The sequence below is a fragment of the Mirounga angustirostris genome, unplaced genomic scaffold (assembly GCF_029215605.1).
Source record: "Mirounga angustirostris isolate CCGP_5_RB_7025 unplaced genomic scaffold, mMirAng1.0.hap1 SCAF_3, whole genome shotgun sequence".
In the NCBI taxonomy this organism is placed as follows: Eukaryota; Metazoa; Chordata; class Mammalia; order Carnivora; family Phocidae; genus Mirounga; species Mirounga angustirostris.
This window is the reverse complement of record NW_026991711.1, coordinates 189,167,209-189,194,881: the sequence shown is the minus strand read 5'-3', so window position 1 is coordinate 189,194,881 and position 27,673 is coordinate 189,167,209. Positions and strand designations below refer to the sequence as shown.

Below are 27,673 nucleotides of genomic sequence, written 5' to 3'. Positions count from 1 at the left end.
GTGTGTGTGGGTTTGTGTGCGTGGGTGTGTGTGCATGTGAGTGTGCGTGGGTGTGTGTGCGTGTGAGTGTGCATGTGAGTGTGCGTGGGTCTGTGTGCATGGGTGTGTGTGCGTGGGTGGGTGTGCATGTGTGTGTGCGTGGGTGTGTGTGCGTGTGAGTGTGCATGGGTGTGTGTGCATGTGAGTGTGCACGTATGAGTGTGTGTGCTTGCATGCGTGCACACATGCACACACATGTCACCAAGCCAGCACATGGTAGGCACTCAATTGTTGAATGAGTGAATAAAGGAGAAAAGAACAACAGAAAGCCATAGAAACCATCCAAGTGTGGTCATAAGGGCTTAACCCATGGGAAGGAAAAGTCCAATGCGAACAATATCCAAGAGGACTTGGTAATTGGATAAAGACATAAGGAATTTGTTGTTATCCTTTGCAATTTTTCCGTAATATTTAATTTTAAAACCTGATCCCAAGGCTTCAGGCATCGTTGAGCTTGGCCAGAGCTTGCCGAGGCAGATCTCCTCTGGAGGAGGAAGCCAGCCTGGTTTCGGTTTACTGAGCTCCAGGTTGGGGATGGGGGCCCGGCAACATTTGGAAATGAGGATCTGGAACTGCAGAGAGTCTCGCCTGGACAGGCGGAGGAAGGTCTCGGGCCAGGGTGGGAAGGTGGAAGCAGTGCAGCAGGCATGACCTTGGATTTGAACGTTAGAAGGGACAGTTCGGGCTGCAGGGAAGGCAGTGCTGGAGGCCTTAGTTCAGAGGATGCAGTGTCCAGGGGTGACCAGGAAATAAAGGAAAACCACAGGGATGCACTCACTGTGGGCAGTGGGGAGGGGGAGCGTGAAGGGAAGGGTCCTCTCTCCATGCGGGCAGCCCTAGCTCAGGCAGAAGGAAAGGGGTCCAACTAGAAATGACAGGCAGGGGCTCAGTCAGTTAAGCGTCTGCCTTCAGCTCAGGCTGTGACCCTGGGGTCCTGGGCTTGAGTCCGGCATCGAGCCCGCATCCAGCCCTGCATCTAGCCCTATATCAGGCTCCCTGCTCAGCAGGAAATCTTCTACTCTCTCTGTCCTTCCCCCCGCCCCACTTGTGCACTCTCTTGTGCTCTCTCTCTCTCTCACTCGTCTCTCAAATAAATAAATAAAATCTTTTAAAAAAAGAAAAGGAGGGACGCCTGGGTGGCTCAGTCGGTTAAGCGTCTGCCTTCGGCTCAGGTCATGATCCCAGGGTCCTGGGATCGAGTCCCGCATCGGGCTCCCTGCTAGGCGGGAAGCCTGCTGCTCCCTCTGCCTCTGCTACGCCCCCTGCCTGTGCTCTCTCTCTCTCTCTCTCTCTCCCTCTGACTCTGACAGATAAATAAAAAGGAAAGGAAAAAGAAAAGAAAACAAATGATAGGCAGGAGGGGTCCAGGTCCCAAGATTCTGGGCGCAAGTGGGGGTGGGCAGCACAGAGGGGCTGAGACATCTTTTCCTTCCAAACAAAAAGGAAGAAGGAGAAAGTGAATACGGATACAGAGCAAACTGATGGGGACCAGGGACAACTGTGGGGAATCCTATCTGGTCTCCCTCTCTGACACCTCCCTCATGCCTCCTTCAGCCCTATCTGTGCACCACAGCCAGTATGAGTTTTCCTGAACACAACTCACCACATTCTCACCCTGCTTCAACCTTTCAGTGGCTTCCCATTCCACTTGAATAAGACCCAAACCTAAACAGTGTTCAAGAAGCTGCCTGGCCTGGCCCCTCACAAGCTCTCCAGCTTCCACTCGAAACTTTTACCTTCACTGACGTATTCCAGGTCATTGGGTAGGCCATGCTTGCCTCGCACCTCAGGACCTTTGCACATGCTGTTCACCATTACAATCCCAGTCCTCACTCCAGCCTTCAGATCACAGCTCCCACATCACCCCCTCTGAGAAGTCTTCCCCTGAGAGGCCCTTCATACCAGGCTGAGCTCCCTTGGCTCATGCCCTTCAGAACCCATGTTACCTTTCTTTAGCATACCCATTTCAGTTTGATATTATACTATGCTATATATTGTAGTTACTCAACATAAACTTTTTTTTCCAATTCCTGTTTTCTTTATGAGGACAAGGACTCTTCCTATTGTGTATACTGTTCTTTCTGAAGTGCTTATTCCAGAACCTGGCATATGGTATATGTTCAATAAATATGAACTGAATAAATGAGTAGATGAAAGAGTTTGACATAATGAATGGTATCTAGGCTGACTGATAGATTGGGACATTATGGAGGGTCAAGTTCTTGAGAAGGTGAGGAGTAGGCACAGGGGAACAACTCTGGGTGAACTGGTAGAAAGAGAAAGCATGATCCCAGTGGAGAGGTAAACTGGGTCCCCTGGAAAGGTCAGGAAACCATGAGTTCAGAGTTTGGGGTTGGTCGTCCACAAGATCAGTGAGGTCACCCCTAATTAGCCTAGGGGGGTGCTCAATTAATATCTGACTGGATGTATACATTCATTAATTAATACTTCCTCTCTTGAGCTTGGTCTTTCGGGAAATCTGTACCAATTGCAAACCTTCATATAAGTGCATAATTAAAATGCTGGACTAATTTTTATTATTGATGGATGTCTTCTGACATGCTCATAATTATGGTGGATCATTAGCATATTAGATAGGAATATGAATGAGGTACGAATCCCAGAAAGGATAAGTGAAATGTGTCTCATTTTTAGCCTATTTCAGATTTCTGTAATAGCTTTCTGAAAATAGAAATCAAAATCCCTCATCGAGGGTGGGGGACCCATGAGATGGCCTCCGTTCTTTGGACATGACCTGGCTCAGATTCTTCAAGCCAACTTGCATGAGTGAGAGAAAAGGCACTGGAGAGGACTCAGGGCCATTTTTGGTGGGTAAGCTAAGAGTTGTCTATTTCTTCCTCTGTGGATATCCTTGAACCAACCCCTAAATTTCTTCCATCCATCATGGGAAAACACCTTGAGTACAATGCTCAACACACAGTGTCTCTGGGATTGCTCTGCTGATGTTTGGATTGACTCAGACCATTTAGGTCTCCATATGTGGAGAATCAAAACTGTATAACCACTTTGGGGAGGGAGGACTCCTATTCCTTACCCACATATTTCCATGCAGAGCAGGCTCCATCCGAATCAAGCCCCGTGATATTCTCCACCCCTTTGCTTACTCCCACTCAGGGTGGGGGAGTGACATGTCTGATTGGTAACTTTCACCTTGCCTGGCCAGCACTTTCCTGCTTCTTTGTTGGGATCTGCTCTTTGCAGAGTGCTAGTGCTCCAGTCTGCCATCAGCCACACACCTAGCCTGGGAGAAGGCAGCCGCTATCTATGGCTGGGTGGGCTCATCTGTCTCATTCTGGGGCTGAGCACCAGGAAGCCCATTACGACTACACCCCTAAGCCGCATCTGTCAACTTTGCCTTCATCATCAATGAAGCTGATAAAATTTGATCTCTATTTGCCTGATTCTTGTGTCTGTCTCTCAACTGGATTTGGCCAAGATACAAGAAAATCCCAACATGAACTTTAATATAAAACCCCCAGCTTTACATTTTTAGTAGAATCTGGAAAATGCAATAATTCACGTAGGAATATCATACAAGCATTCGTGGGGCAGGCCATCATTCAGCACCAACATTGACTCTGGAAGAAGATGCATCTTCGTTTTTAAATTCTAAATTTAAGGTAATAAAGCTTAATCCAGAAAGGACTTGCTTCCTGATCACTTCGACCCCACTGCACCTCACCAGAATTATCAGCTAACTGTCCATTCATCTGAAATTAAATAAGACCAATAGGGTCCCACTGTGTGTTAATTTACCACAGAGAACCGGGCAGCCTAGAAGGCTGGGTTGATTTTTCTCATGATTTACAAGGATTTGGTTCATCCAGGTTTGCCTTAAACAATGGCAGAAGCTACCACAAGCAAGACTACCTTCCCTATCCTAGGGTTTCAGTTTGCTGCACTGGATGTTTTGAGGTGCTTTCACAACTAAATACTGTTGAAATGCCAGTCTAGTTAAAGAATATTGTTTTATGCTAAATTCAACCTTGAACTCTCATGACGAAATGGACTCTAGGACTAAAATAACTCTCTCGTTGTCTAGCTTGTTATTTCCTTTATGGAAAAATTCCCAAGTGGCAGCACATACTCCTAAAAAATATCCAAACATCGAAGGCCATTCTGGAATGAGCTGATGTGAATGCACCCACTAATACTAATGTGGGCTTTCTAATGAACTGAGCAGTCAAGGAAATGCAAGTCAGTTCAAGTCAACAGCATTCACAAAACAGAATAGTTAGAAGCCATGGTACTATGTCAAAATAGTTCTATAGGCTTAGCCATAGGAAGTATAATAGAGATTCTGGTAAGTACACATTTCTTACATGATCTGATGAGAAAGGGGAGACATTCTGAATTGAATCATGGGCCAGTTAACTTAGAAAGGCAATTATTTTGTAGTAACAACATCTCCGGTGGATGTAGACTGTTTAGCATCTGCAGTTCTAAAGCATGATTACCAGGGATTTCTTTCCTCTGCTCCCCTGACACACACAAAACTCAGAAGCTAACCGTCTATTGAAGTCATGGCATAAAATGATTACCAGCTTGGCTAACAGACTTGAGTCTGAACCTGAATGCCACCCCTTACCAGGTATGGACACTTGGCGAATTATTTAACTTTTATGAGCAGTAAGAGACCTGGTTTGGGCCAGAGTATCGCTTCAGTGTCACTGAGAATGGACAAAACAGCCGCAGTTCTAGGGGAGTCGGGCACTTACAGCTTCCTCCCTGCCATGAACTTGACTCTCTTCTTCTCAGCCCCCAGAAGCCCCCTACAGCTCACCCATTTGATCCAACTCTCAGTCTCCTCCTCAGGCAGCCGGGACACCGTGCGGGGTAAGAAGCGCACGAGCTTCTCCTTGACCATGGATGACGTCAGGGCGTCCTCCACCTCCACCAGGCTCGCAATCACATCCGCAATCTGCCCTGAGCCTTCCACCACCACACAGGGGATTTTACTTTTGATGGATGTGTTGATGGCCTGGGAAACAGGAGACAGAGTTGGCCAGATGGAAGACACACTGATGACCGACCGAACGTGCTCCAGGACCAAACTGGTCCACCAGACACGTTGACATATCTCTGCACTTCTTCCTTTGGGGTTTTATTTTAGTCACAAGCAAACCAAGTATTTGCAACTGTCTATAAATGAACATAAGCCAGTTATATTATATCCTGTGTTAATACCAATTCCCATAATAAGGACACGTGTCACGAGCTTAAGTTCTCCATAAATAAATGCTTAAAATACCTCTATATACAAAATCATCATTCCAAATACTGACATCCTAGATATGCATGACAACTCCTAAAACAGTATTCAATATTATCGTTGACAACTTATCTGACAGAGGTTATCACATTCATACTTTTAAGGTATGAAAATACCTTCAAAGCGGCAGCCATATATTTTGTATTATGTTGACACATATTTCCCTTATAATTCCCAAATAATTTTCTTTACTCCTTTTATGAAAAGAGAATAAAATTAAATTTGTTTCCCAGATATATACACACCATGCTTTTATTATTTCCTTTATAAAAACCACAGAGGCTTTTATAGGTCTTAAGAATTTTAAATCACTTGACAGCAAGACACAGTGATCTATATGCACAGAAGAAACTGTGGAGCCCCTGTCTTTAGCAGAGACTAAACACCTTCCTGGAGAACACATCGCCCATAGAGCACAGGGTGCCTCATCCTGGGGGGCAGAGGGATGTTTCCAGCTCTGCACCCCACTGCCTGCCCTGCGGACGGGTGTCCACATGCTGGGGCCAGAGTAGGGTGATCAGACAGGGACAGCTCCCTCAGAGTAGGGTGATCAGACAGAGACCTGTCCTTCCTCTCTCCTGTCCCCTGTCCTGGGTGTGGTTACTGGCCGCACAGCCATTTGGGGGAAATGTCACAGAACTTCAGTGCCTGCGCCCCAGTGGTTCTCTGGAAATCAGAGAATTCTAAACCTAAAATTTGAAAGAGAGCTAGTAAACATAACCATCTTTCAATTCCTTTCTCTCCATCTCTCTTCCTCTCTTCTTCTGCTCTTCAAGCATTCACATACTGACAATTTCAAAAAATCTTTAATTTTTCCCTGAAAAGTCTTTCCCTCAAAACTTTCATTTAACAATGGTCTCAGCAGGAGATCTCACAGTAGGTGCTCAATAAATATGTGTGAATGAATGAATGAATGAATGAATAGGCCATTGTTACATAAAAGAATAAACAAAGTGCTAGATTATGATTCCAAATAACTTGAACAGGAATTACGTGTAACTCCAGGAGGAGAGTCGGTGGGAGTGGAGAGGATCAAGAATCGTGATACACAGGATAGAGGATACAGCGGGTAGGCAAATCAACGTGGAAATTAATTAAAAGGAGGAGTTAAAAATCACTTTCTTGTGAAGTCCTACTGCTAAAACAGTGAGATCTTCAACATGATATGCATGCCTTCAAATACCAACAAGAATGCAATCACACTGATGCTTTCTAAAAGGTCAGGCAGAAGCCCGGCTGCCGGTAACAGGAACTCAGAAACATCAGAGTAACACAGATGGGGTGGGAAGCAGAATTCCCTGCTCCACTGCTCAACACTGCAGGTGCAGAATCGTCCAGGAAGCTTTCTGTGATCCCAGAGTCACTTAGGGCTCGGGGTTTCTTCTTATGGGGGTTCAGTCCTTGCAGGCCCAGGAAGCACATGGATGGGCCTTTGGTGGTCTAGGAACCCCAATTTGTCTGTGTATGATCACAGCTCATCTCCATGTAGATGGGGTGGCCATGGTTTTCCAATATATATGCTGGTTATTATCTGTAAGTCTTATGAGTTAATGTCAACCCTTCTCCTTGATGGGCTGATGGCCAAAGCCAACATTAGGTATATAAGCTATTCATGTTCTTCCGAAGTCTCCTCTGGACTGTTAGGGAACGCTGTATTGTGAAAATACAACTACCTACTTGCCGTAGTAAAAGAAATTAGTCAGGTTGAATTACGTGAGCTCCAAAGCTCTGAAAATAAAAATTTGCTGGGTTAGCTTGTTGATCAATTTTCTAGAAAACCAAATCGAGACTCACCTTCAAAGTCTCTTTGCCACCTCCTTGGGCAAAACACACAATGGGGATCTTGCCACCATAGTTGGAATCTGTAAGGCATAAAAAATAAAACTTACTCTGGGCTCATTAGAAATACTCACCTATCTAAAGAAGAAGCAGACCAGGAGCTTCTGTTCCAAAGAGCCCAGGGTGTGGGGTGATGGCGGCAGATCTCGGACTTGACTATCTCTCCGTTGATCATGATTGATGTGTCTCTGCACCCCAAACCAGTATGACACAGGTCACGTTGCGATTTGTTACCGATATTTAAAATGCTGAAGTCTGTGAGTGATTTACTTTGGCTAATATATATTAGACCAAGTTCAAGTTTATCCTTACAATAATACACTCTCGCTGATTTGCATAATCCTATGCTTTCTTGAGTGGGTGAAAAATTTGCATAACTATGTTCTCTCAAGAAAGAGTATTACATATATAAATGTCTTCCTTCATGTATGTCCCACTAAGAAAGGAAAAAGATGTTGAAAACATCTCCAATATGTCCCTGTTATGGAGTCTATCACTACTACATCGTGAGGTACTCTGGTTCCATAATAAGACATATCTCAACACCAACATCTCAACAGTGGTAAGAGAGAGAGAATTTGTCACTTCCCAAGGCAAATAAAGGCTTTCACTCAACTGCTGCATTCTTCCCTTGAAACCGATATTTTAGGTGGTTCTATTATATAGAAATCGCCAAGATTCAAACACATAACCCATCCAACTGTTGAGCTAACGGGTTGGTTTTTATCATTTTTACCCTAGCTAACTGCATTGTTTCATAAGCTCAGGTTTGCCATTATGGATTTTATTTGTTCTTAAATGTTGTCTAGCAGAAGAAGAGACAGCAGGTTTTCTGTACTGACAAACCAGAGTGTGACAAGGCAGCATTTCAGGTACAGTCACGGAAAAGAAGAGAAATAACAGTTCCTCTTTGGCCATAGGACACCTAATTGAGTGGGTTCACCATGCTTCACTCAAAGACTGGTGGCTAGCTGTTGTTGGTGTTGTTGCTACTGCTCTTGATAATATGTCTGTGTAAGATCCACCTCCTAAATCCTGACCTTGAATAGTGCGCTCGGAGATGTACTTCTCCAGCTGATTCCGGAGTTTTGCTTCAACTGTAGGATGTCCGTGGCAGCCATTGTCCACGAGCAGCAGATGGGTGTGATTGTTGTCCAGGATGTACAGAGGGTCTCTCTTGAAGTCATCCATTATGTACTGAGCCGAAAAATATCCCTGAGAAGCACAGAGAATCCTTTTGTTAAGATTTTATTTATTTATTTGACAGAGAGAGGCACAGCCAGAGAAGGAACACAAGCAAGGGGAAGTGGGAGAGGGAGAAGAAAGCTTCCTGCTGAGCAGGGAGCCTGATGTGGGGCCCGATCCCAGGACCCCAGGACCATGACCTGAGCCGAAGGCAGACACTTAACGACTGAGCCACCCAGGTGCCCCAAAAGTACAGAGAATCTTGTTTATGAGATTTATTTGTTCGTCAACGCGCATGATAACATTTTTATATGTTAATATTAAGGCTAACCCTTCAGGTTCAACTATAGTGATGTCTCCTCCCAGAGTCCTAAGTTCAGAAGGGTCTTAGAGATCTTATAGTACAGGACTTCATTTTAAATATGAAGAAATGAAGGTTCAGAATGGTTGGGTCACTTGCCCGTTGTCACATAAATGGCCAGTGACAGTGTAAGGATCAGATTCCCACTTCAGTTCTTATTCCATTGCCCTGTGCTCATTTGTATAAATTCATTGAAACTGACAGGATTCAAGGAAGTGTGTGTATGTGCATTTATGTGTGTATGTGTGTATATCCAGATGCACACACATATATGTGTGTGTGCATGTATTTTTGTACACATACACACACATACGTACATAGACTTGTGTGTGTGTGTGTCTGTCTGTCTGTCTGAATGCAGGTAGAGGTAGACATTGATATAGACACATATATATTTGTCTGGAATCTATCATATGCCAACACCTTTGCCAGGGTCTATGAGTTAGAAAATGAACAAGATGGGGTCTCTGCTCTTTAGAAGCCCATAGTTACAGGACCAGAAAAGGAAACAATTAAACAGATATTTTGTCCTAACACTTAATACCATGGAATAAACAACAGCTGGGAGAGCATCAACAAAGGAGCTCCTGACCCCCGTGTCCCATTCAAAGGTGTTTAGTTCTTCAAGTATTAGGGCTGCATTAAAAGATGTTCAATCTGAATTCTAAGAATACAAGTGAAGTCGAAAATTCAATGAGGAGAGGAAGGTTGACTGACTCTATTAATGGCATATATATCCAATCAGAGCAAAGGAAGAATGAAAAAAAATTTCAAATGTTACAGTTCTCTTTTCAAAGTGGTCCTCGCCCAGCCAGGAGCTCTAATCAGGAGAGTCCTGGAAATAACAGATAGGATAATATGGGCAAGACAGGCATCCAGGCAAATTACAGAGGAGCCCTACACACTTTCCTGGAACAAAGCATTCATATTCCATTTACACTCTTCCAGAACACAACACGAATTCCAAAACCTTAACAAGGAAAGAATCACAAAAGGAAAAGCCAAAGACCATGCTCTCTAATGAATGAGGATATAAAACTCCTAACAGTGGCTAAATAAACCCAGTAGGTTTATTAAGGAATAATTAACATTGTTTCCAGAACTCAGTCCATTAGATCATGGTTTAAAGGGAAAAAATAGCAACCCAACAGATGCAAAAAACATTTGGTACTCAATATTCATTCTCGATTTAAAAAAATTATAAAACTAGAAATAAAAGGATGATGCCTTATGGTACTTTCTTAAAATATATGTTTATTGAAGCTTTCACCAAATCCTATTTATGGTGAAAATACTAGTCTCGTTTCCACCACTATGATACCAGGTATTTGGGATGCCTGTTGGGATACCTATTATCATCGCTGTTATTTAACATTACTCTGGACATTTTAGCCCAGGCATCAGGATAAGCAAAAAATGCAAGGTATAATTAAATGAAAGAGTTATGTTTAAAAGTAACACTATTTGGGGCGCCTGGGTGGCTCAGTTGGTTAAACGACTGCCTTCGGCTCAGGTCATGATCCTGGAGTCCCGGGATCGAGTCCCGCATCGGGCTCCCTGCTCAGCGGGGAGTCTGCTTCTCCCTCTGGCCCTCCTCCCTCTCATGCTCTCTCTCACTCTCTCTCTCTCTCTCAAATAAATAATATCTTTAAAAAAATAAAATAAAAGTAACACTATTTACCAGTGATACGGTTGCAAACATAGAATACCTAGTGAATCTACTGAAGAACTATTAGAACAAAAAAAAAGGAGTTCATAAAACATTTTATTCAAAACAACAAATAAATCCCTCTTTACATGAAAATCTCTTCCAAAATTACAGTGAATAAAGACCCCATTCACAATAATAACAAAAATGTAAAATCTCTAGAAATGATATTAAGAAGAAATATGTAGGTCCTAATGAGGAAAACTGTAAAATTTTCCTCAAAGACACGGACTTGCATAAATTGAGGGACATATCCTAACACTGGAAGAAGACTTGATATTACAGAATTTCAATTTTCCTGCATTGGTTTATAGGTTTTAACATGAACCCACTCAGTGAGTGTGAAATTTTGTGTTGTTTTGCCTTATGGTTTGCTTTTGTGGTTGTACTTTTTTTTTTTAAGATTTTATTTATTTATTTGATAAGAGAGAGAACAAGCAGTGGGAGTGGCAGGCAGAGGGAGAGGGAGAAGCAGACTCTCTGCTGAGCAGGGAGCCCGATGTGGGGCTCGATCCCAGAACCCTGGGATCATGACCTGAGCCGAAGCCAGGCGCTTAACGACTGAGCCACCCAGGTGTCCCTATGTGGTTGTACTTTGACAAAGGGATTTTAAAGTTTAAGTAACAAGAATAGGAGAGGCGTGAGCTCTTTTTGTACATATATAATGCAACAATACTTTTGGCAGTTTAACACTGACTCCAGAGGAATAAAACTTCAGTGTTTGTGAAACCTGGTATTGTTTCAGGCCAGCTCAATCTGGGTCCTGGTAAAGCCCATCTACTAGTAGCAGGGTTTGTTGTAATGAAGCCATGAATAGAAACCTCATGGGACGATATGGTCGACAAAGTTATTGTGAACAACTACTGGGTTCAACTTATGCAAAAGACCAAGCACTATTTTTCAGGGAAGACAGAAAAGAAACAAAGAAGTTGACCACAAGATCATATGAGTTTGCTATGAAACTACTCTAAGTCACTAGAGAGTATCATTAACAGACATATTAAAGGAATAAAAACTAGTGCTATAATCTGAATATCTAAAAATAATACATACTCATTGTAGGAAGCATGAAAAATGCAGAAAAGTACAAGAAAAATTAAAATCATGCTTAATTCCACAACTCAGTGATAATCACCATCAAGACTTTAGTGTACTTATGTCTTTCTTAAGCATATAGATTAATTTACTTTGTTTTCATAATTTTCTATTTAAAACTGCAAATATTTTCTATATTACCAGAAAATCTTTGGAAATATTATTTTGCACCATTTTCCTTCATGTTTATACAGTAATCTACCTGAAGATCCCTCTGTTCTTGATATTACTAGGTATTTAGGCTTATGTCAATTCTTGATATTATCAGAAATATTTTAATAATGTTTTAATAATGTCTAAATATAAAATTCTCTAGTGATATTTATAATTATGGTATGAACAGTCTTCATGCACTTGATACAAATTTTGAAATGGTTTTCCTGAAAGGGCTCAGATTTGATCTTTCTGCAGCAATTTATAAGGATCTCATGCTTCTGTATGTGTTGGAGACCACAACCATTTTTTAAATTAACTCTTAATAGACTTTTAAAATTTTTTCTGGGTGAAATCATCTAGCCCAGGGCAATTTTAAAGATTTTTATTTCCCTCTCAGGTCATTCACTGATATTCATCTAATCAGATTTTCTAGTTCTTGTTGAATCAGCTTTTGGAAATGATAGTTTTACAGAAAAATTTCCGTGAGATTTTCAAATGTATTGACATACGGTTGTTTGTCATTTCTGTACAATTTTTCTCAATATTTATTATTATATTTGATTTCTTAGTTCTATTTATTCCTTAATTAAATTGTTAAAATGATTTCAGAGAATAAAGAATATTTCTATTCTTCCACTTTTTTCTTTTCTAATTAATTTATTTCTGATGGAATATTATTCTTTTCCTCCTTCTCAAGTGTTGTTAGTGGTATTATTTTTCAAACCTATTAATTTGGACACTGTGGTGGCTAAAAGACCATGAACCATGGCTCTGACACTTACTAGCCATGTGAATAAAGAAAGCTTCTTACTTTCTCTATGACTTAGTTTTCTCATCTGTAATGAGAAGGTAATAGTAGCACTTAGCGCATTGTTAACTTCATTGTTGTGAAGATTAAATAATTTTACATATTATTATTATTATTATTGAATTATTTTCTTGATTTTTGCTAATAAAGGTATAGGGCAATGCATTCCACTCTGAGTGCAGCTTTAGCCATATACTGTCAGTCCTAACATACAATGTTTTCATTTCCATTGCTTTCTAAGTGATCTGCGATTATATTTTTGATCCAATAGTTATTTAGCAAGATGTTGTTCATTTGTTTCTTTCTTAATTTCCAAGTGATTGGAACTCTCTATTTAGTCTTTACATATTCATTTCACATTTTACTTGTTGATAGAGGATGCCACCAGAGAAATACTGAAGTCTTTTTTCGTTGCTGTTCCAATCCAGGGGTGGAAAGTACCTCCTTTACGGGGTTGTTCTTGTGATTTTATGAATTCATATATGGAATGTATCACCACGGCAATGGTGATTATACAACACTAAGCTGATGCCCAGGACAAACATGGCTAAGCGATAAACACTGCATTCTTTCCCACCCCGCCTGCCACTCTCCTCAGAATCCTACCCCAGGCCACTCTGACCCCTGAAGTCGGCATTTGATGAGAGATGATTTTGCCACCCCGGCTGAGCATCTAGAAATAATAATAAAAGCTACCATTCATTCTGCACAGTTAATCCATCCCATGATAATACACGGCTATTATTATAAAAACTCAGAGAGCTCGCTCTAGACTATCTAGCTAGAAAAGTTCCTCACACCTAGTCTACTCTCTCTGCAAAGCCCTCCTCCTCCCACCCCACCTGCTGCCTCCTGGGAAATGCTCAGAAATGGCTCCCCACTCTCCTCTGTCCTTTACACACCTCAGAAATGTTAACAGGCACAGAAGTAATATCATTTTTAAAAATAAAAAGAACCAGGAACGCCTGGGTGGCTCAGTCAATTAAATATCTGACTCTTGATTTCAGCTCAGGTTATGATCTCAGGGTCGTGAGATCAAGCCCTGCATCACGCTCCATGCTCTATGTGGACTCTGCTTGAGATTCTCTCTCTCTCCCTCTCCCTCTGCCCCTCCCCCTGCTCTAGCTTTCTAAATAAATAAATGAAATCTTTTAAAATAAAAATAAAAGAACCAGAATAATTCTAAAAATTCTGAACATTTACCACCTAAACTTCCAAGGAGTCCCAGGTGGAAGAAGTTGTAGATTAAATTGGGATTTCTGAACATCTGGTCCAAAGCTTCTAGGTAGACATCACCCATTGCTTAAGGAGGTTTTCAACTCACTAGAAATGCTGTTTTCAAAATTCTACACTTGATACAAAACCTCATACGTCTACCTTGCATTTACAATATGAAATGTATGTTGATTACTCTCTAAATATGCTCACAGGAAACTTTGAGGGGAAAACTGTTCACAGCTCCCTTAATGCCAGATTAACCAGGGTTCACAGCAATTCCTGTGAGTGTGGCCAAGCAATAAAGGTATGGTGGCCAGGGCTGAGCCCTCCTGGGACAGACTCAGGTCATGGTTATAAAGAATAAAGAATCTGACTTCAACATGATATTGTCAGCAAGAAATTTTAATAAACAAGACACACCCTTTAGTAATTCCTTCTCAGGACTTCTTTGATTGTGTCATCCTTGTTTTTTTTTGGGGGGGGGGAGGTTTTGGTTTTGGGGGTTTTTTGTTGCTGGTTGTTTTGGGGGGATTTGTTGTTGTTTTTTAGAGAGGGAGAGTTGGGGGGGCACGGGATAGAGGGAAAGAGAGAATCCTGAGCAGGCTCCATGCCCACAGACTCAGAGCCAGACGCAGGGCTCGATCTCGTGACCCTGAGATCATGACCTGAGCCGAAATCAAGAATCGGAAGTTTAACCGACTGCACCACCCAGGTATCCATGTCATCCTTGTTTTTAATTGTCTGTCCCAAAGGTGCTCCTTGTAAGGCTGACTTCCCCATGAGCTGGCCCCATCACAGAGCCACAGTGTTCAGGCCAGAGCCTCATGCCATGGTCTTTCTCCCACGTGACCTCACAGACCTCCGCCTGTCCCATCCCTCCTCCTGTCCCATACCTCAGCATCGCAATTCCTGAGGAGGGTGTCCCTGTTGGAGACCATGCCCCAAGCCGCTATGCCAATGGCTACAATGTTCTCCTCTGAATTCCTGCTGATGGTGTTGTCTCTCACCACCTCCCCGATGTACTTCATCAGGCCATAATGGGTGCCTCCAGTGAGAATCCAGGCGCCTGTCAATGAGGGAGGAGAGCAAATGCTCAGCTGGCTCTGAGTAAGCTTCCCATCCTGGGCTCACAGACCCCTGAAGAAGCCCCCACCATCTGAGCACCAGGACGCGACACTGCCAGCCACCCCTTGCAGTGGGCTTTGCCGAGGACCCTATGAAGAGGAAGGAGAAGAGGATCTTTGGAGGCGTTCCTAAGAGATGTTGGTTTTAAAAAGATATAAATTCTGGACCCCACGCTTGATCCAAATCATCAGATCCTCCAGGGGGCGGACGGAGCCAGGGAATCTGCATCCCTAACCAGCCTTGCCAGTAAATCTTGTTATGGAAAATAAATGCTGGGCCCGAGCTTGTGAGCAAGTTAAGGCAGTGCCGCCACAGAAAGCAGAGCACTCGGCTCCCAGACCCCTACCCTGGTGCCATGACCCTGGGGCCTACCATGTAGCTTTACTTTATAATTACACAATTTTGCACACCGGTATGTTAAGGTTTATATTTGATGATCTTCACAATGTCAAGGGTTTTGCACATTTTTTTTCAGAAATGAAGTAAAGAAAATACTTATAAAATATTATTTAGCATTATAATAGAATCTAAGTTGGAAGCAACCCTGATCTAATGTACTACCCAGGCAAGAATCCAGCCTGAGGATGGTCACTGGCGTGTCTTGATTAGCCCTGGTGATGGAAGGCTCAAGAGGCTCAGGGCGGCCCTCTCGCCCGGTTGCTAGAAAGTCCCTTTGCTCACTGTTTGTCTCCATTCTGTAATTGTACTACTCTCTTCAGCGATGAGAAACGGATTTAGTCATCTCCCAGATAAAAGCCCTTCCAATATTTTAAGGTATAAATGCAGCATGGTCCTTGGGATTGTCCTACCCGATTCCTGCAACCATTTCTCACAGGACATGAACTGCAGACCCTCGGCACCTGGTCTCCTTCCTCTAGACAGATTTTAGTTGTCAACGTTTCCCTTTCACACCAGGCAAGAGGAAGTGAAGCCAACGCAGAGGACACGAGACTGTTAACATCCAGCACCAGCCCGTCCCTTCATCTGACTGGAGGTACGCAGGCCAGGGCTATTATCTGTCTTGTTCTGTTATATTCCCAGCACTTAAAACAATTCCTGACACATAGTAGGCATTTTATAAGTATTCTGAATGAATGATGTGTGTTCAGGATTTAGTAGTAAGGAAGCCGAGCTACTCAGTTTCATAATCAAGTAACGTCCTACTGCAGCTCCCTCTGGTGGGTCAGGAAATGGAGAACAAATGGGAACAACATCCGGGTTTCTTCTTGACGTTAAAAGAAAACTCTTATCTAAAATAAGACGTGTCCTTAGCTCTGTCAGTTAACTAATATTCTTAACGAAGAAATTTTTTAAATAATAGGCTTTGATAAACTGAACCTAATCGTGAGGAAACATCATATCAAATGAAGGGACAGTCTGCAAAAACGATTTGTCTATATTCCTCAAAATGGCCTGAAAGACCAAGAAACTCTGCAGAACAATCCCAGATGAAAAAAAGCTTTTTGGTTTGCTATGACATGGAAAGCTAAATTCAACGGAGTCCATTGAGGGGGAAAAAGGGGGGGTTTTGTTTGGTTGGTTCATTTTTTGGTTTGAGGGGGTTTGGGTTTTGGGGGGGGTTGGTTTTGGGGTTTTTGTTTTGTTTGCTTACAAGGACAATGTTGAAACAATTAGCAAAATTAAAATACGGACTGTTCTTTAGATAATAGTATTGGGCAGCTACCTTTCTCAGGTTTGAAAATTGTACTGGGTTATGGGAGAGAACACCCCTGTTCTTGAGAGATTCATGCTGACATACTTAGGGGCCAAGGGCATGATGCCTGCAATTTACTCTCAAACGAGTCTTTAAAAATCGTAACATGAGACTGTTTTTCGGAAAGTAATAAGACAAATGTGGGAAACTGTTAATAATTTGTGATTCTAAGTGAAGGGTGTACAGATGTGCATTATATGATTCTTTCAACTCTTCTGCAGGTTTGAAATTTTTCATAATAAAAAAATTAAAAAGAAAAAATTAAAAATTCAGCACCACGCTGAATATTTCGGGTAACAAAGCCACAGCTGCTCGTCTTGATCTCAACCAAACTCTCACCTGGTGCTTACAACCTGCCAAGCACCATCGCTCTTTCCAAGGGTGAATCACAGCTCTCGAAATGAAATAGCAAAGAAATGAAACTTCCCTTTTCGATTCGGCAGAGTGTTTTCTGGGTACGATTTTATATGTAGAAAGCACTCAATGAAAACCTTAGGCGATTCAGGGAAACAGAGGTACCCACAAGGACGCACCCGGACGCTTGTGACCCCCTGCCATCACCCCCCCCCAAGCCCCCCACCACCACCTGCCAGAGCTCCCTGTCTGTCCATTCATTTGATTCATAGATCGTGATTAAGCGTGTACTTGCAGAGCGTCTGGCTTCTGCGCAGGAATGCATCTGGGGACTCGGTTCCCTCCCTGAGGACGAGGGGCCCAGCCTCCACGAGGCAGCGCACTGTCCCCCCGCCCCGCAGGGACCGCCCGCACCTTTGGACTGCGCGATGTAGATGAGGCGGCTGAAGATCTTGCGCATGCGTGGCTTCAGGGCGAAGTTCTTGGCACCGTCGGTCACAGAAATGACAAGGTTGGGCGTTTTCAGGTGCCAGTGCTGGGTCAGCAGCTCATAGAGGGTCTCCGCGTCCGTGTCACAGGACAAGCGGATATACTGCGGGGAAGAGGGCGAGTGTCGGGGTCCGCACCTGTCCTCCCAACCACCTGCGCCTGTGGGAGGGGCAGCGCACGGGCCGGCAGCTAAGGGGGGTCCCCACCGGGAGGTGGAAGGAAAGCAGTAGGCTGGGGGGGGGGGGCGCCACCGACGGGTCATCGGGCCAGCTGGAGAACCCGGGAATTTATCCTAAGGGCCGTGGGGCGCCTGTGAGGGGCTTGAGGCGGGGTAGAAACAGGACGGGATTTACATGGCAGGGAGCCCTCCAGCGCCGGCATTGACTACGGACCGAGGGACAAGACCGAGTAAGAGCGCTGAGGGCAGGCAAGAGATGGCCACTGGGGCCCTGGGAAGAGACAGCAGTGGGCCACCTTCCAGGGCTGCAAACACAGGGCTTGGGGGTGCAGGAGTGTAGGCCCAGGCTTTCCAGCTGCCTAGGGAGGGTGCTGCCGTGGAGACAGAAGACCCCCCCCCCCCCCCCGTGCATTTGAGGACACCACTTCCCGGTCATTAAACCTTGTCCTAAGGCCGGGTGGACAAGCCTAAAATGTGGGTGTGTAGAGCGAAATGTCACCTTATTCAGGGCCCTATGTATTCTCAAGACTGCCGTAAGCTAAACTAAATGGGACAAGGCGTAAAAGGGTCCACGGGCCTTTTGTAGCAGCGGGGCTCGGCGCAGATGTAACAGGCCTGCAGTGCGCTCAGGGGAAGGCCTCTGAGCAGCAACCGGTCACGAGCTGAGTTCTCCAGTGGCACATAATCTGATCACAGCTTTGCGACTCTTACAAGGTTTATCTTTTCCTGCCACCGTTTTCGCACTGACTACCCATTTCTCCTGCCTCCACACTATGAGCCAATTCAAGGTAACTCAAGGTAGTCCGGGTTGTACGAATTAGCTGAAGTAGAAAACCTTTGCTTACCTTCCCTTTCTTCCCCAGGGTCTCAAACTGAATATCCCCGAAGGCATCGGTCGGAAATTCCTTGGTGTGTTTCTTGTAACTCCACTTCTCGTTGGGGTTGATCTGCGTGCCTTCTACGTGCTGGTTCTGGGCATAACCACACTTGCACATGCTGTCCCTGAGCGGGGTGATGTCGGCAGGAAGGAACAGATTTCATCATTCATCGCATTTTTAGAATAAACTACACATTATTAGCTTAAAAAACACAGAAAGAGATCTGACCATCAAGTCTTGTTTTCCGACTTTTTTCATCATCTCAGTGGATTGTTTAAGAGCTATCTATCTTGGTGTTTTATCCCTGTTGTCTATTGTCCATACCCCAAAAAGCTGGCTCTGTATTGAGAGCTGGGATACAGGAGTGCCTTCACAGAGTCTGCCTCTGCATACAGAGCCATGAGGTTATTATGGGGTTAAGCCTTAGGAATCTGGAGATCATTTACGTAGCTTCCCGCATGATTCATAACACGCAGGAGCCCTGAGTGCTGGCCCTGCCAGCGTGCCCGGCCAGTAACGCTCTCCTGAGGTGAGGTGAGCCCTCCTTCCTGGGGATGGTACTCACTGGAGACAGTGGGTCCCCTGGCAGGGACCCAATGCGATCCAGAAATTAGAGAGACCATCTTGTCCATACTGGACATCAGCTGCTTGGGAGACTTTCAATCATTTGGGCTAGACAAGGACAAACTGCAGTAAATGAACACTATTTCTTCCCATGAAAAGTGCTGCAGAACTAAAATGTATGTGTTGGTTAAGGGACACGTGTGCACCTACGAAGTTGGAGGAGAATGAAAAGATAGGCAGTAAGAGGTAAAGGATTGAAAATCTGCTCTGAGGAGGGCCTAGGCGAAACTCACCGCACCCAGGGATTAACTGGATGGGACGCCTGCTCTCCAGTCTGGGGGACCACACAGTTTAGTGCAGAACAAGCAAACCCCTCCTTTCCCCCAGCACAGCCCCCCTCCTCTCAGGGTTGCTGAGAAGGTGGGAACAATGGCACACCCTCTATCGAGTGACTTTTAGGTACATGCAAATCAAGGAATAGCAGAGGCAATGGCAACAGAAAAGAAGAAAAATGCAGTTTAAAAAAAATGTAAAAATACATGCCAGGGCTACTTGGTTGCTCTATCCAGAGCTGCGTTGCATCTTGACCATCATGTCTCCAAAGAGATGAATAAGAGCCACAACAAAAATGAATATGAAAAATGAAAATGAAGTGAATATGGCCAAAGCAACTCTCCATTCTCCCAGTTTCTTTCTGCCTGCCCCACCCACTTGGCTCCCCCTATTCTCTCTCTCTCCCATCAGTTTTTGGACAAGAGTCAGAAGGTGCTAAGAATTCAAGGGAGCCATGGCCAGTGGAGAAGCAGAACAGCATGCGTGACCAAACATCCTGATCTGCCCAGAACAATCCGAGTTTATATCTGCTGCCCTAGCCCGAGTAGGGTCGGAGCCTGCATCCTGCTTATCAGTGTTCCAAGTCTCAAAGTATGTAGTCACCCTAACCACAAACATGCTAGAAAACATGCCCCCTCTGGCAGACATAGGCCTGTGACCCTTAGCACACTTGTGCAGTGCACAGCCTGGGCAACTACATGTGGTAACTCTGAAGCAAGGATTCCCTGTGCAGCCTGGGTCAAATAAAGGTATACAACAAGCTGAGAAACTCTGTTAGGGTTTGCTTCTAACGAGACTTTGTTTATCTTCTATTCTCTGCTCTTGGCATTCAACTAATATCCTCCAAATGATGAAGGCATAAATGAGTAAATACATTGATTTAGTCTTCTTGTAAATAGTTTGAATCCTCATCATTCCTCGGTGATTTTTGTGAAGTAAGTTTTTTGTTTTGTTTTGTTTTGTTTTTGCCTTCCAGAAGGTGGGCTTAAGCATACATAGCTGTTACATATCTGCCACAGGAAGGACTATATTCTCAAGGTCTTCTTCACTGATAAGCTTATTTGACAAAATGTAGAATTAGTTCTAAAAACACTTCATGGTAGTAGGTCACATTTTCATTTTACAAAATGATAATAGTGGCATGCTTTTCTATGGCAGCTTCTAAAAATACAATGGAGCAAAAACTAGTTTGGGGAGGAGGTTTTATGATTGCCCCAGAAGCAGACAGATTCTAATTGTGACCGAGATTCTACTACGTGGAAGCAATTGGCCTCAACTGTGTTACATGAAATGAGTTACTCTGCTAACAGAGATCGTTTTGAAGTGCTGGAAGCCCAGGGTAACTACCAAAGCCACACAATGAAGACCTTAGATAGCGAGGAACAAATATGTTGTGGCAGGAATCCTCACAAGCAGCTCACCCTCCTAAGGGTGAGGCTGTGAATGATTCATCAGTGTGAGTTCCTGCTGGAGAGTACACATGTGACAGGGACCCCAGCGAGGCTGTCCCTGCTCTACAATCCCATCTACACCACTGGATTGAGACAAGCCTTGTCTTGGGTTCTGTGTGGCATTACTGTTTCCTTATGGTAAATCAACCCTTTTGGGTTAAGCTAGCTTGAGTTCCTTGTAACTCAAAGTCTTAATTACTATAGAGTATGGAAATTATCTGTGTTCAAAATGTATGTCAGACTTTCAGTATTTTTCAGGGCTATAAAAACTGAGGTAAAGCCTGGATCCAAAATCCCTCCTTCAGCAGTAATCTCGCCTCCTTTCTGGAACAGTTTGCAGGGCATCACGCAGTTTGGCCAAGAAAAGAAAGACAACCAGAATCGATCTCAACTTCCTCAGTCCTTTCTCTTACTCAGTCCCTTACTTGGGGTACTTACTCAGCTCTCTTACTGAGCCAAGGCTGCTCCCCAGTGGTCTCAGAGTCCTCCCACTAGAGTCCAAGTTGGCTTCCTCCTCTCTCTACGGTTACCATCTTGCCACCCACTGGGGTCTGTCCACACCCACCAAAGCTCATTGCAGGATGGGAAAGAGAAGTCTCTGCCCCACCTGTTCTTCCTATAACTGAAGACAGACTCTTAAGCCCTTTTCCCTTTTAAGGGTAGGGGTGTGCCTCAGGTGACCTTGGCTGAGAGAACTGTAGGCTCCATCCTGATGGTCTGCAGGCTGGTAGCCCTCTAAGCGCCAATCTGCATGACTTGGTTTACAAATGGAGAGGAGGCCAGGAAGGCACTAGGAGTGCAGATACCTACAGGAGAGATGGGGTGACAGAGAAGAGAGATGGAGCGGACGGGAGGACATCAGGGCCCTCTCAGCTCAAGTCTGAATGCTATAGAGCTACATGTCAGTAAGGTAGCCTTTAGCCACATGTGGCAACGTTTAAATTAGTTAAAACTAAAATTACATGCATTCAGTTCCTTGACTGTATTAGCCACATTTCAAATGCTCAAGAGCCACCTGTGGCCAGTGCCTACCATATTGGACAGTGCAGATATAGGATATTTCGATGACATGACAGAAAGTTCCATCGCAGCGAGCCACTCTAGAGAAAGTCGAGTCCTCCCTATTTCTAGCTAGAATGCAGCATGGCCAAGGCAGTGAGAACAGAAGAGAGCAAACCCAGATCAGGGGCTTACAGCCTCAGGAGTGCCAGGACACAGCCCCTAAGCTGGGCAGCAATGTTTCAGAAGGCCTTCACCAGCAGGGGCGATGGTTGGGCATCATTCTCCAGTGACTACTCGAGAAATAGACATCCACAAGGGGTAGAGCAGAGAAACTTGAGCAGTCTGGGCGTAGCACATATGAGCAACCCCAGGGATTCTCTGGGGAGACTTGGACAGCCTATGTCAACTTGTGTGGCAAACCAGCAAATTCTGGGTATCAATATTAATGGTCACTTCATTTGATTTCCTTGTCCAGTGGGTAATTTGGATGACACAGAGTATTCCTACCACCTATGGAGACATAATAGTAATAAATACGGGGAATTCCAAAGAGTAGAGTCTTGACCCTGGTCTACAACCTTGTGCCCTTCTAGAAGGGAACCAGAAGACCCTGAGGTGTTCCTGTCCTCTGCTTGTGTTGTTGAAGATGGGGGCTGCTCACCACATCTCCCTTTGTTTTGGGCCAGACTCAAGCTGTAATCAAGCACTTTAAGGTGGACAGCTATAGGTTTCCCTACCTTGCATCCATTTCCTGTTCTGTTAGTAGGAGCACCCCGATTTTCCTTTGAGGAATCCTTCCTTTCCACATGGGGTCCATGTGGACACAATACCCAAGCCTGGCCAATCAACATATCCTATTCCCCAGCCCCAGGGACAAGTTTAGAGGTGGGTACACGGCCCAACTAAGACCAAGAAGAGCCATGAACATCAGTCCAGAATTTTTGGAGGATTTGCTAAAAATGAGGCCCTCTTTCCCCCACTGGTAAAATGGTAAGCTGGTAACATGTCAGATATGGTGACCACTTTGCCACCACTTGTGAAGAGCCTGCCCACCCAGAGAACAACAGAAATGACAGGTGGGAAGAGACAGAGTCTCTGCGCCATTGTGCCCTGGCTCTGGTTGTGCTTTTCAGCCAAAAGTTCCCATTACTACCCCTTTCACTTAAACCAATTAGACTGGATTTCTGTACCTAAGAAATTGCTGATGAATACTGTCAGTCTGAGGCAGTGTCGTTCTTAGAAAGAGTGGGGGCAGGAGATAAAAAGAGCACACAAGCTAGGAATCAGAAAACCTGGGTCCAGTCCCTCATCCCTCTCCCACTGGCAATGTGACCTTGGGTAAAATACTGAACTCTCGGGGCTCACATGTCTTGTCTGTCAAGTGATAAGAACAGCTAACTTGGGGTGCCTGGGTGGCTCAATTCATTAAGTGTCTGCCTTCATCCCAGATCGTGATCTCAGGGTCCTGGGATCAAGCCCCGCATCAGGCTCCCTGCTCAGCGAGGAGTCTGCTTCTCCGTCTCCTTCTGCCCCTCCCCCAACTTGTACACTGTCTCTCACTCTCTCTCTCTCTCAAATAAATAAATAAAATCTTTTTTAAAAAGCAGCTACCTTGAAAAGGGGGTAGTTGTAGAATTAGCAATCAAGTATGTAAGTCCCCAAGACATAGTAGATGCTCAATATGTATTTGTTGAGTGAATGAATGAATCCAAACTGTATTTTCTACCAGTCAAACAATAGATTAACAGCAAAATCTTTCATTGAAACCATTCAGGGAATAAATAGCTGACTCATGAAGTTTGTACTCTGTCAAAATGACTCATGATGAGTAAGTTTCCACCAGCGACAAAATAGAGATTCTTAGTTTTTCTGATGTTCATTTCCTAATTGACACAAATCAAGAAAATGCATTTATTAAGGCCTTTTTATGCTCTGTGGCACTATGGTAGGTATTTTGTGTGCTACTGCATTGAATGCTTGCCACAACCCATGAGGTATACTTTGCTAGCGTTTTAGCATCAGAGAATTTGGTTCAGAAAGAAGAATAATTGGCTCCAGGTCATGCAGCGAGCAGGCGGCTGAGCCAAGGTTGGATCCAGGGCTGGTTCCAACGCACCTGCTCTTACTTGTTCTTACATCCTTCCTCTGTTGGCTGCCTCAGCTCAGCAGAAGGTCAGTGCTTTAATTATAAACTACAACAGCAACTATCCAACCAATTAATAGCTAGATTCTTTCTCCTCTCAGCCCTAGGCAACAGAGGAAAGGCAGAGGGACAGGATGAGAGGGGGGTAGTACTAAAATTATCTCTTTGGGTCCAGGCGCATCTTCAAAATCAGCAGTCGGTCCATTCACTCACTCGCTCATTAGCTAACATTCATCGAGCACCTCCTGCATTTACAGCTGCTGAGGGCCGCTCTCCGTGGCTTTTGAAACCCAGCCTTGGGCGCCTGGGTGGCTCAGATGGTTAAGCGTCTGCCTTCAGCTCAGGTCATGATCCCAGGGTCCTGGGATCGAGTCCCGCATCGGGCTCTCTGCTCCTTGGGAGCCTGCTTCTCCCTCTGCCTCTCTCTCTCTCTCTCTGTCTCTCATGAATAAATAAAAAAAAAAAAAAGAAAAGAAAAGAAACCCAGCCTTAATGTTCCAAAACACTTGAGACTTGGAGTAGATGAACACCCTATTGGATGGGAAGGCCCAAAGTCAACAGCCTAACAGAAGAACCAGATTGCCCCACATGCTCATTCTTGGGGTCATCTGCCAAGCACTACAGCACAACGACCTTCAGGTGGTCACTCAGGTGGGCTCCCAGGCTCATGGGAACACTGAAGGGGGCAACAGCCTCTCTTGGAGGCTCTACCAACTATTGGCCAAAGCTAAAAATATGAAACGAAATGATACCGCTCTAGGGACTCACTCTAGGGACCAAGTCCAAGCTACTTGCCAAATTCTTCCTGCTCACCCACCATTTCTGAGAATTGCAAGATGAAAACAACTTTAATAATGAACTAGTGAACATTCGTTTTTTCATTGTAATGGTTGTTAATAATTTATTTTCCAACATGGAAGCAAAAACGGAGGGAAAATCGTTGCTTACGTGGCCTTGGAATCTTTGGTAAAGAAGACACATTCCCGTTTCTTAAAATTTGCTTGAATAAAATTCACCAAGTCCTTTGGAGAAAGAACATTAGACAGCATATCACTAATTTATTCTCACACACTGCTGTCATTAACAAATACTAAATGTGATCTATACCTACTTCAAAGGTTTTAAAAATTTACCACATATTCATAGCACCCAGCATCCGTTCATGTTTTTAGAGTACTACAACGGTTTTTAAAAGAGGCATACATTTAAATTTTTATAACTAAATGCAAATTTTTCTACAAGTTAACTTGGCGTTATCTTGTAATAAATGTCATGATACACATACAAATTGTGTTTTTCCGTCTCTAAGACTACCAAGGGAATGTAAGCATTTGTTGATAGTTTAGCATAAATAATGTATCAAAGCAGATTCTCTTTCCTCTTACCCTTGCTTTTCAAAAGAAGACATATTCCAAAGACTCCTTAAAGGATTGTGTTTGCTCCCCCATGGACAAGGTGATAAGGCATATCCGGGACCTCATTCTGATAAACAACCACAAGTTCCTATACACCAAAGGCTTCCCTTCAGATGCAAAAGCAAACTATTTGGAAAGAGCTGAAGAATACATTGGAAAAAACTATACTCCTCAAGTGGGAGAATATAATTGCAATACACACTGATCATCACAGGATTGGTAGATAGACTATCTATCAAGGACTTGAAATCACTAACAATAGGATGAAGGGGAAAATGACAAGAGGCATGAGCATGCATCGAATAAAAGAGGACACAAAAATAACCCATAAATGTGTGAAGAGGGCTCAGCCTCACCAATAATGAAGCTACTGTGAAGGAAAACCACAGTGACTTCCCATTGCACACCCACCAGGTTGGAAAAATCAAAAAGGCAGCTGACACCAAATGTAAGGCAGTGGGGCCTCACGCCCACTAGGGGTTAGTATGAGTTGCAAACAGTTAAAGGGCTTCGCAGAAAGCCCCATCTCAGGGCCCTCTGTCTCCACCACCTCCTGCTCCGCCCCAGGACCCCCACGGGTAACTGCACCCCTGCCCTGCTCTTCTGGCCTCATCCCCCCTCCCCCCCCCGCATCCTCCAGGACCTGCTTAAGTTCCCGTCCTCACGGCACCAGCCCTGCACCTCCCCCCGCCATGTCCCTCTCCACGTTGAAGAGAAGGACTTAGATTCAAGAATCATTTGCGCAGCCCTGCAGGGCTGGAGGCAAGAACACCAAGCACGAAGCAGGAAAACGAATGTTAACAGCTCAGTATTGTAAAGTGCGCCAGCCGCCCGTTAACACAAACACATCATGTAACAACGTGTTAAGGTTAAGGTTACAACTTTTAAAATAAGGATGCTGGGAAAACAACACAGAAGAGAAAATGTTTCCACGTGTGACCCAAACAGCCCACAGAAGAAAACACTATACGGTACGAGCTTTTTAAAAAAGCAGTGGGTCCCCTAAATAACATAATGGCCAGAGTGCTGCCTTCTGACGTGACCATGCCGCTGGGGACTCACGCTTTCGCTGTAGAACACGTCTGCGCTCCGAGACATGCTGGAGTACAGGGTCCGGGTGCTGTCCATCGTGCCGTTCCTCCTGTTTCTCATGCTGAGCCTGGCCCCCTCGAAGGACATCTTGTCTGTGGAGAATGGGGCGGGGCAGGGGGGTTAGTTTGAGCTGCAAACAGTTAAAGGGCTTCGCAGAAAGCCCCGTCTCAGGGCCCTCTGTCTCCACCACCTCCTGCTCCGCCCCAGGACCCCCACAGGTAACTGCACCCCTGCCCTGCTCTTCTGGCCTCATCCCCCCGCATCCTCCAGGACCTGCTTGAGTTCCCGTCCTCACGGCACCGGCCCTGCCCCCCGCCCCTGATGTCCCTCTCCGAGGCGGGGTCCCGCATCGCAGACCACCACACTTGGGAGGTTCGCAGTAGCTACTTCCAGCTTAAGGGATTTGGAGTAAAGGGAACGGAAAGAACAAGCCCTAACGATGGCTTATGTCAGCTAGAGGAAGGGGCCGGACTCTGAGCAGGATCCAGGCCCTGATCCACCCCGTGGTGGCAGGGGCCGAGGGCCTGGGTGTCCAGGTCGCCCTGAGACTCAGAGCCGACACTTGGGCCCCAGGGACACCCGGCCATTCCCTCTCAGGCCTGGCAGCTGGCCTTTAGTCCGGGAGACGCAGAAGCCTCAGCCACCACGGGGAGGCTTCCGAGGCTGCCCCAGTTCTCCTCACACCCGGACCCTCCCATCCCAACCTGCAGGGGCGCCCTCCGACCCTCAGCCCGGGCTGCAGACAAAAACCACCAACGGCTACTCCATCCACATCCCTGTGTTGTCTGGCAGACACAGTAGACACAACATTTCTAGAACGAAAGCCTCATCCTTCCTGGTCTCCCTGAGTCTCCTCCTCTGACACCAAGCTTCCCCAGCTACCCATGCCAGCCGTCCAGTCACCAAGAGCCAGTCCCACCTCCTTCCCCCTCACCAGCCTCTCCAGTGGCCCCCGGGGTCCCACCCTCTGTCTGGAACCCTCTTCCCCAGATCCCCTGTCTGCTCGTCTTCTGTGCATCCTCCAGACCTCACGTGTGCACCACTTCTCTGGGGAAGTGCTCTGTGACCCCCAGGACCCGGACCCGGACCCGGGGGCACGTCCCGGTGACTGGTCCTGCAGCACCTCTAACCCCCACACAGCCGTGGGAGCCCTGATTTGTTTAATGATCTGTTTGGTCTCCGGACCAGATCTCTCTGGTTCAGCACTATAATCCCAGGACCTGGCAAGGTGCG

At 45.1% G+C, this 27,673-nt stretch overlaps 1 protein-coding gene across 1 annotated transcript in view; it reads right to left on the bottom strand.

Moving 5' to 3' along the window:
* Positions 1-26,527, bottom strand: part of TRPM8 (transient receptor potential cation channel subfamily M member 8) — a 73,601-nt gene extending 47,074 nt beyond the window's left edge. The window contains exons 1-8 of the mRNA XM_045867312.2: positions 26,411-26,527; positions 24,882-24,955; positions 18,408-18,564; positions 17,310-17,487; positions 14,596-14,768; positions 8,212-8,386; positions 7,127-7,194; positions 4,844-5,041 (exon numbers count right to left, since the gene is read on the bottom strand). Coding sequence (XP_045723268.2) covers positions 4,844-5,041; positions 7,127-7,194; positions 8,212-8,386; positions 14,596-14,768; positions 17,310-17,487; positions 18,408-18,564; positions 24,882-24,955; positions 26,411-26,527 — 1,140 coding nt within the window. The remainder of the gene's footprint in view (positions 1-4,843; positions 5,042-7,126; positions 7,195-8,211; positions 8,387-14,595; positions 14,769-17,309; positions 17,488-18,407; positions 18,565-24,881; positions 24,956-26,410) is intronic.
* Between the last annotated feature and the right edge of the window lie 1,146 nt (positions 26,528-27,673).